This window comes from Cyprinodon variegatus, unplaced genomic scaffold (genome assembly GCF_000732505.1).
Source record: "Cyprinodon variegatus isolate N-32 unplaced genomic scaffold, C_variegatus-1.0 Scaffold170, whole genome shotgun sequence".
Lineage (NCBI taxonomy): Eukaryota > Metazoa > Chordata > Actinopteri > Cyprinodontiformes > Cyprinodontidae > Cyprinodon > Cyprinodon variegatus.
Window position 1 is genome coordinate 250,821 of NW_015150623.1, and position 10,119 is coordinate 260,939.

The window sequence follows — 10,119 nt, forward strand, 5'->3', positions numbered from 1 at the left end:
TTGAGCATTTATTTATTTCTGTATTTATTTTTAAATATGGCAGAGTTGGTCCTCCATAGAGCAGAAAGGGAGAGAAATATAAAAAAGCACCAGCTAGTGATGGAGTAAGTGCTTTAAATTAGTGCAGCAGCTTAGCTTAGCTTCTCTCCCTCTGCTGCAGCTGCAGGCAGCCTGAACACAGCTGGCAGTGACAGAGAAAGAGAGGGGGGCAGGGTTACAGATCCACTCGCTCCTCGCTCAGGAGGACAGAGTTCAGTGCTTTTATGTGTTATCTCCAAAGTCTCCATTAACAGAAAAAAAGTCACTTGATTTGGCACATTTTTAAAATAAAAGTGCTAGAGATGTCTGAAAAGTTGTTAAATGACAGCGACAAAAGGAAATCTTTATGGCAACTGTGACATCTCCTAACCTAAAATATTTACCATTTGGTTTTAAGGAAATTTCTCCCCTTTCTTATTTTCTTTTATAAAAAAAACTAGTGGACATCTTTCTAAAATCAAGGACTTATTTTAGGAGCAAAACGCGAACGGAAAGGGTGAAATCAATCAGTACTTGCATGCATGCTCTGTTTTTCCTTTCCTACTCGCACCAATCTACTCTTAGGTGAAAATGTGATTAAAATTCTCGCACTGTGAGCGGGAAAAAAAAAGCAATCAGCTGAAAAACCCAGAGAGACGAATGGATCTCCATCAGTCAGAGCTGAAATCCACGGTAATACTGACCAATCTATTATAAATATTTAAACAAAATAAACATTAAATCACAAAATAACACTAATATTGCTGGGTGAACCGTAAAACATTAAAGACTTTATATTATTTATTAAACATGAGCAAAGCTGACCTGTGTGATAAATTAGTGTGTGATTAACTAAAGCGAAATGATGATCAAGAGGTTAAACAGCTGCATACCCAGGATGATCCTAGATTATTTTAAATACTGTTTGAAATAAAAATCATTTGTCATATTAGTACTCTAAAATTAAATTATTACATACTGTTCAATAAAAGATGTGTTTTTAATTAAGACTATTTAAAGTCCTTCACTAGAGGCATGTTTGTCAAACACTGCTGCCACCTACTGGTTTGTGACATCACGGTGTGGTATCGGCTGTTGATCAAGTCTTGCTGTATCTGGTGTTTGTCACAAAGCACTATTATCCAAATCATCTTGAAAACATTCTTTCTTCCAAATGTTGGCTACATATTACATGTTTTTTTCTCTGGCCAGAAGTTTGATGGTAAACCCTCCCCCTTCAAATTGGCAATCTAACGACCGAGACCGCAGTAACCTGTCCGTGGAGGATCATGAATCGGAAAGGTGAAATAACTGATTTTTTTTCCCGCTTTTACCCGATGAATGATTATGAGCCCAAATATCAGTGGTGAAGTCCTCACGAAATCTTCAATAATTGTTGTTGGTTGCAGATGTGTCTAGTAGCTCCCATTGATTTTGCTTGTAAAGCGGGGAGAATGGCGCTCGGCTTACTGTACTGTGATGTCACTGCCGGAAGATGCCAGGAGTAAGGTGTTACTATAGTTGGGCAAATATAAATATAAATTCATTAAATCCAAGCTAACGTATTATTTTTAGGTATAGATAATGATCCATTGATCATTCCTTGGTGCTTGCTTTTCCCTTTAAATAAAGGATAAAAGATAACATAACTATTTCTGTTAAACTTCTGAGTTAATATGATAATGGCAGTCTCGTCAATCTGGATTATTATTCCATGGGTTTTATACTGGATGAAAGAGAATAATCCTACTAAAAAAAAAAAAAAAAAAATAGAATATAGAAAGCAGGCTGGTTGGGCCACCTATTAATCTGCTCAGGGCCTCATAGACCTTTGGGTCGCCCCTGGGAATCACATAAAATAACCAAGCTGATAAATTCCAGTTTCTCTACATCAGTTAAATGATTTCAATCAAGCTCTGGTTCCTGCGGTCCCAGATCTGGTCTCAGTTACCTCCTCCAGCTCCACCGCGGCTCCTCCGGGTCCAGAAGCGGCTTCCCCGCTGTCCCTTTCCCGCTGTCCCTGCGGTGTTTCTGCCCGGGCAGCGGCCTCTGTCCCTCCGGTTCCCTCCTCCGGAGCCGCCGCCTTGCTCTCTCCGCCCCTGGCCACGATGGACTCTATGAGGTGCAGCTTCTTCTTCAGGTCCTGGTTCTCCTTGTGACTCCGGCTGATCTCCAGCTGCAGAGCACAGTAGCCCTCCTCCACCAGCTCGCAGATCTCCACCAGCGCCGCCTTGGTCAGCGCTCCCAGGATGACGGACAGCTGCTCCTGGAGCGCTTTGCTGCTCAGAACCGACATCCCGACGCTCCAACAGAACCGCGACCGAACAGAACCAGCTCCTGAGCGAACTCACGAACCCAATACGACCTTAGAAACCCTCCGAGACAACGAGGACAGGCCACTCTCCACGTTTGGACTACATAAAATGTCGAAGACTACAAAGAGAGACGCATGTTTTGCCTTCTAAGCCGCGTCACTTCCGGATAGTTTCTATTTCAAAATAAAATGAATGTTTCAAATTAAACTATTTTGATAAAAATAACAAGAACAAGATAAGTAAACTCTATCAAAACACGAACAATAAAATGGTAATCTGCCTGATTAAACTCACCATGATAGCCAAGAACAGGAAACTTAATTCAGCGAACACTTATTCTGTATTTTTAAATCAGTTTTAAAGAGTTGTAGCTGTTTTAATTGTCTCCTTCATATATTTTTCATTATAAAATGCTTACTGTTTTTTTATTTTTTGTTTTTTAGGTAGACAACTTTAAGATCTGTCCAGGGAAAAAAGGTGAAAAATAGTCTTTTGGCTATTTCTTGTGTATTTGCAGGAATGTTTTTTAATATACACTGTCCCTGTCAAATAAATAAATTACATTAAATATTCAAGCAGAGTTCCCCAAAAATTTCAGCTTCTGACCCACAAAGGCTACCGAAACTGACTCGTAACCTGAATTATTGGTAAAGTATACCATAAGAAAGAACATTCACAACTGGTGGAATAACATTACAAAGAGCATCAACAAACAAAATATATTTTTTCCATTTTAAGTGATTGTATATCTTTAACACAACACAAATGTTTGATGTTTTGTTTAATGCTACAATGTTTGTTTTTGTTTTGTTTTTTTACAGGGATTTACTTACAGAGATGTAAAATATTACCTATAAGTAAATTATTTATCATCAGCTATGAACTGAAAGTCTCAATCTTTATGTTTGTGTTGTTATCAGTAATTATATAGAAGCAGGTCTCAATTGAGATCATCATTTTCACGCTGAAATGTGACTGTGGTAAATTATGCCTTTATTAAATCTACACAGACTAATAAAAAACTATAACATTATCTACCATTTATTTCCCTCCAATAAAGATGGTGGCAAAAGTAATGATCTCAAGTGGAATATTCAAAACATTTGAATTTTTCATATTTTAACAATTACTTGACAACAAAAACACTGTGGTTAATTATGCACATCAATATACTAACATTAAAAATGATAAGTACAGAATTCAAGCAGAAATAGATTTTGTGCTTTATGGGGTGAAGAGAAAATAATGCGTCTCTGCAAGTCATCTAGGAGTCTACAGTGAAATCATTGATAACTATTTTAATAAAAACGTATTAAATAATCAATTTATGTATATATTAGTGCCTGTAAATGTCAATTTTATGCAGAATGATTACTGATAAAAGTAGGTAAGTAATGAAAATGGAAAAGATGTTCGCCCAAAACTGAATTTTATCCACTATACCTTTTATTGGAAAAGCACAGATGTTTGAAAATATTCATCTATTCATTAGCAAAGGCTGTGGGAAAGTATAGTTTGTCTTTATTTAGAAAATATGGATGTTTTGCTCGTTAATTTTTACGCCTCTGTTGATCAAGGACCCCCAAGTTAGGAAATCACTGGGTGCGTTCGAATCCATGGGCTGCGTCTTCCAAGGACGCGGTCTCCCTGGACTGGGTACCTCGAAAATAAGGAGACCGGAAGAATTCAAACAGGTCTAGTTGCTACTATTTTCACATATCCATTACTGTAAAAATGTTCATAGCTGTATAGTGGTTATTTATTCTCCAGGTGCAGTTTTTATATTGTTAAAACACTTTACAGTACAGCATTTTATTATTTGTCTTTTAACTCTTCAATATTATGTTATTCTTATACATTTTCTGCTGCTGTAAACAACAGAATTTCCTCATTGTGGGACAATAAAGGGATTTTCTATTCTGTTCTATAAAAGGGGTAGAAATATATAAGTAAATCTAAACAAAGTATGTATAATAAATATATCTGCAAAATCTCATATTCAACAACAAAACATACTTAGTTAAGCAAATTGTGCAAAATAGCAATTAAAAAATCCTATCAGATTTATAGTCCCCACACTGCAGATATATTAGAATGTCTTTAAATTACAGCCAAACTCATTTACACAGTAACAGATAAAAACCTTTAGATAAATCAAAATTTACCGCCACATATCTGACTCAATAACCATTAAAACAACTATTTTCATTCATTTCAGACGGAACTATTCACACACTTGTATTATATTAAACTGAACTTCCAATATTCACCACTGTTTGGTGCGAAGTAGCCTTTTCCTCTGAGCACGGAGCAGCTGGAGTACTTGGTCTTGGGAAAACCAAGTGTACGNAGAGTTTTCACTTAACCTCCTTTCTGAAACAGGCCCCAGGTCTCAATTGAGGCAGACATCTTTGTGATATGGCAGCCCAGAGCTGACAAACTAGTAACCGTAGAGATCATCATTTTCACGCTGAAATGTGACTGTGGTAAATTATGCCTTGATTAAATCTACACAGACTAATAAAAAACTATAACATTATCTATCATTTTGTACCACAGTATCTGTATTGTTGGGGGCTGAGGTTTTGTTCATGGTGCTTCAGTCTGACCATTAAATGTCGCAAAAATCACACTGTAGGTTTAATTTTTATTTTAAATAATAACCTCAACTGTTTGATCAACAGGGGTGGAGCTAGATGGGGGACCAGCCAATCATTGGCCACTCCTACCATTTATTTCTGTCAGGATCCAGAGGCTTGCCCACCAGAGGGCGCCATAGATCCTTCCTGAGAGCTTGTGTTCAGCTGTAGCAGGTGTTCCCCATCAGCTCATTAGGGTTTTTTCCCTTCATAAGCTGGAGGAGAGCTCCACTCTGAGCCGGATTGTTTTGACCCTGTTGTGGTTAGCAAGCCCGAGCCAGCCAGCCTGCCTGTCTGACTCCCTGGAACCTGAATCTGCACCTGACCTGTTTGTCCTCTCTGCCTTCCAGGAAGAATCCTGCTCTGTATGCAATAAACCTTTGGACTTTTTCTCCTGCCTCTGTGTGTGTGTTCTGCATCTGGGCTAGAAATTCTGCCGATCATGACAATTTCCCTCCAATACAGATGGTGGCAAAAGTAATAATCTCAAGTGGAATATTCAAAACATTTTAATTTTTCATATTTTAACAATTAACAACAAAAACACTGTGGTTAATTATGTACATCAATATACTAAATTTAAAAATGATAAGTACAGAATTCAAGCAGAAATAGATTTTGTGCTTTATGGGGTGAAATAACTATTTTAATAAAAACGTATTAAATAATCAATTTATGTAGATATTAGTGCCTGTAAATGTCAATTTTATGCAGAATGATTACTGATAAAAGTAGGTAAGTAATGAAAATGGAAAAGATGTTCGCCCAAAACTGAATTTTATCCACTATACCTTTTATCGGGAAAGCACAGATGTTTGAATATATTCATCTATTCATTAGCAAAGGCTGTGGGAAAGTATAGTTTGTCTTTATTTAGAAAATATGGATGTTTTGCTTGTTAATTTTTACGCCTCTGTTGATCAAGGACCCCCCCCCCCCCCAAGTTAGGAAATCACTGGGTGTGTTCGAATCCATGGCTGCGTCTTCCAAGGACGCAGTCTATCTGGACTAGGTACCTCGAAAATAAGGAGACCGGAAGAATTCAAACACATCTAGCCTTCTGCGATGTTGCTGCTATTTTCACATATACATTACCATAAAAATGTTTATAGCTGTAATTGGTTATTTATTCTCCATGTGCAATTTTTATATTGTTAAAACACTTTACAGTACAGCCGTTTATTATTTGTCTTTTAACTCTCAATATTATGTTATTCTTATACATTTTCTGCTGCTGTAAACAACAGAATTTCCTCATTGTGGGACAATAACAAGATTTTCTATTCTGTTCTATAAAAGGGGTAGAAAGATATAAGTAAATCTTAACAATATATGTATAAAAAAGATATCTTCAAAATCTCATATTCAACAACAAAACATACTTAGTTAAGCAAATTGTGCAAAATAGCAATTAAAAAATAAAAATCCTATCAGATTTATAGTCCCCACACTGCAGCTATATTAGAATCTGTCTTTAAATTACAGCCAAACTAATTTACACAGTAACAGATAAAAACCTTTAGATAAATCAAAAATTACTCGCCACATATCTGACTCAATAACCATTAAAACAGCCATTTTCATTCATTTCAGACGGAACTATTCACACACTTGTATTATATTAAACTGAACTTCCGATATTCACCACTGTTTGGTGCGAACGAAGTAGCCTTTTCCTCTGAGCACGGAGCAGCTGGAGTGCTTGGTCTTACAATGAATCCTGGGAAAACCAAGTGTATGTAGGATACACTGGACCCATCCTTCAAATTGGGGAAGAAGAAGATACGCATTTGTAGGCCGCATAACGAGGAGTCCAGGAATCAGACCAGACCTTGGAGCCGCATTATGACGCAATCGGCCTACGAATCTGGCCTTCGGAGGACACAGCCTACGAATTTGAACACACCCAATGATATAGAGAAAACTATAACCACTTTACACACAGCAACAGAAAATACCAGGAAAGGACTGAAAAGCATGATTTATTTAGGCTTTATTAAGGAGGAAGGATTTTACAATAAAGATTCATTTTAGAAATAGTTGGAATTAGATTTTTTTTCTCACTAATCCAGGCAGATTCATGATTCATATGTCGCCCATAATTCAAACATTTCCTTTAAACTTCAGCGGCTCTTTAAGCCATTCTGGTGGGATTTATGACCAATTCTTCCCAAAATAAAGCTTAAGATTCCTGCTGCTCATTTAAGGTAGAGCTAAAGACCTTCCAAGAAGTTTTACACCTTTTTTCCATTTGCTCTATGCATAGCATAACACCTTCTCCACCGTGCTTAAAAGTTGGTGCTGCATTCTAAGAATTATGAGCCTTATCTCCCAACATCTTCACTGGAAAAACGATCTAGAAATAAGTAGAAATTTCTTAAATTAAGTGTATTTATCATTAATTTGAGAAGGTAAATGAGTTTGTCAATGGAATTAGTATTTTTACTTTTAAGATAACATATTTAGATTCACTTGAAATAAGACAGTGCAATTGTGTTTTCTTATTTTAAGTGTAAATTGTCTTGTTCCAATGGCAAAATGTCTCTTTTACCTCCTCAATTCAAGAACAAATGCACTTATTTTAAGAAAAAATTTTCTTTTCCATAGTGTTGTCCTTGTGGCTCAGTATGTGTCCCCCTCTGACCACGGATCCTTTTAGTTTGCTCACATGAGTTGCTGCCAATTTTCCAGACTGAATTCTGGGCTTTATTTTAAACCCAAGATTAGGTGAAACTGTAAACAGGTACAGTTAAGCCCCGATCTTAGCCTGTGCCTCTGGGCTGATTGTATATTGACAAGCAGAGGAAATCTAGAGCAAATTTCAACTTCTGTACCTACGTGTTGTTTACTCATGGGGAAAAAAAGCCTTTGAATTCAATCAGTAGAATAAACCTGATGACAGATTCACTTCAACGACTGGATGGAAGTATCTGAGCAGATCTGCATGGAAGCAAGAACTGAGATGTTCCTTGGTGCTGATGCTGAGAAGCTGCTGTTCATCACAGATCCTACCTGGAGACAGAAAGTCCTCCCTGTTCATCGTCCGCTTTCTCCTGGATGTCAGAGAAATCAATGAAACTCTACTAACTGGGAGAAATGGATTTATTTTGAAATCATTTTCTGTTATTTTTAATTCATTGTTTTGATTTAGTAACAAAAAAAAAGGAAACTTAAATTTCTGAATGGTTTTCCAGGTACTGACTCTCCCCATATTTCAGAACCACACATGCAAATTTAAAGGATATAAGAAGGATGCTACTGGAATGTCAATCTACTTATGAGATTAAGATAAAGTGAATAAAAAGGCAGTTAGAAGAAGTCTGGAAGCTCTGACCGAGCTTTTCCACTCAAACGTCTTAAAAGCAATAAATAAAAGATCAAAAGCATCAGTTCTTTGAGGTTCCGGTCCGTCTCTCACAGTAACCCGGTCTGTTTTCTCTCAGTTCAGGGTTCTGTCTGTCAGAGTCAAAGCGGAGCCACGTGGTGTTTCTGCTGATGGATCCTCAAGTTCTGCTTGGCTGCGAACCGTTTCCCGCACTGCTCGCAGGGGAACGGCCTCTCCCCCGTGTGCACGCTCTGGTGCGTCTTCAGGTGACCCGACTGCGTGAAGCGCTTCCCGCACTGGGCGCAGCTGTACGGCCGCTCGCCCGTGTGGACACGCACGTGCGTCTCCAGGCTCCGCGACGACGTGAAACATTTGCCACAATAGTTGCAGGCGAAGCGCTGGTCCCTGCAGAACCTGCTGAGCTCCAGAGGGTCCAGTCTGGATCCGCTGAGTGCCAGCAAAACGGAACGGTGGGGGAGGGGCACCATGCTGGGGAGGCCCTGGTTGTTCCAGGAGGAGCCTGGATCCAGCTCTACATCACAGGGAAGGGAGCCAATCAGGGTAGAGCCTCGCTTCAGGTCCGGGATTCCAGGCAGAGACGCCGGACTCCCTCCTGGTTTCAGGAGGAAGCTGTTCCTCATCTCTGCTGCAGACGGAGCGCCGCTGTCCGACTCCGAAGCAAAATCCAACTCAGCACAGCTGCTCTCTGCGGCCCCTGAGGGGCCCGGAGACCCCTGGGCACTGCAGGAACTGCTCTGATCCCAGGACCGGATGTCAGAGATCTTTATCCCAGACGGCCCCTCCTGATGGAGGTCCGGTTCTGGAGGCAGCGCCTCCGTTCCTGAACACAGACCAGAGGGAAAAACAGTCTCAGACAAGAAAACAGAAACATTTAAAGGAACCAAACTTCATTTTTCCTCCCCTTCCTTCTCACCGTTGCCTTTCAGCAGCTGCTCCTCAGATCTGTGGACATCTTTCTCCTCCTCTCTGTCCACTTTGATCACCACGACGTCCTCATCTGGTTGGATTCGCTTATCTGCAGCAGCAGTCAGAGAATCCTGCAGGAGCCGACATCAGAACCTATCATTCAACCTTCAGCTGGAGCCATTTATTACTGTAGAAAACGGGAAACCGGGTCCGACTGGGAACAGAACACTCAAGCAGTCTCACCTCTGCAGTCGCCTCTAAAACAGGAGCTGGTCCCAGTCCTTGGAGGACAGAGTTTTTGGTTTGTTTAAAGGACAGATCTGCTGCTGAGACGAACTCTGGATGGAAAAACAGACAAACAAACCGGGTCAGAACATCTGTACCAAAAAAGCGTCAGGATAAAAGGTTCATGATACTAGCACCATGGACAACAGCACACAAAGTCCCCATTTCTGTTTTTTTTTTTTTTTTTTTTAACTTTCCTTGCAAAACAATCAGAAATATGACTTAGAGATTTTTCTTTGACCCCTTTATGACCTCATCCTCTCATAAAAAACATCATTACCAAGAGGATCCAGACAGCTAAACTATTCGGCTGAAAACATTCCCTCACCAAGTGTATAAAAACGAAGCACCTTCAGACACGCAGGCTGCTTCTACAACATCTGTGAAATAATAAGTCGCTTCCAGGAGCTTACTGAAGCCCAGGTTGATGCTGTGATAGGATGCAGCATTTGCAGGGCGTTATTGTGCCATGATGGAAAGTTATTGAGGGTAACAAAAAGGACGGAGCAGAGCCAGCAGATGACTGGCTTTCTGCAGAAGATACAGCTTTAGGACCAACTCTGCCATATTTAAAAATAAATACAGAAATAAATAAATGCTCAATAAATGT

At 39.4% G+C, this 10,119-nt stretch overlaps 2 protein-coding genes across 3 annotated transcripts in view; both read right to left on the bottom strand.

Annotated features, from left to right (window-relative positions):
- The window catches only part of LOC107087006 (zinc finger and SCAN domain-containing protein 5B-like), a 9,007-nt gene extending 6,541 nt beyond the window's left edge, over nt 1-2,466 (bottom strand). For both annotated transcript variants that reach the window (XM_015378333.1, XM_015378332.1), the window contains exon 1: nt 1,970-2,466. In XM_015378333.1, the coding sequence (XP_015233819.1) occupies nt 1,970-2,314 (345 nt within the window). In that variant the 5' untranslated portion in view covers nt 2,315-2,466. The remainder of the gene's footprint in view (nt 1-1,969) is intronic.
- Nucleotides 2,467-7,775: 5,309 nt separating this feature from the next.
- Nucleotides 7,776-10,119, bottom strand: part of LOC107087007 (zinc finger protein with KRAB and SCAN domains 8-like) — a 10,349-nt gene continuing 8,005 nt past the window's right edge. The window contains exons 2-4 of the mRNA XM_015378334.1: nt 9,468-9,562; nt 9,232-9,355; nt 7,776-9,138 (exon numbers count right to left, since the gene is read on the bottom strand). Coding sequence (XP_015233820.1) covers nt 8,438-9,138; nt 9,232-9,355; nt 9,468-9,562 — 920 coding nt within the window. The 3' untranslated portion in view covers nt 7,776-8,437. The remainder of the gene's footprint in view (nt 9,139-9,231; nt 9,356-9,467; nt 9,563-10,119) is intronic.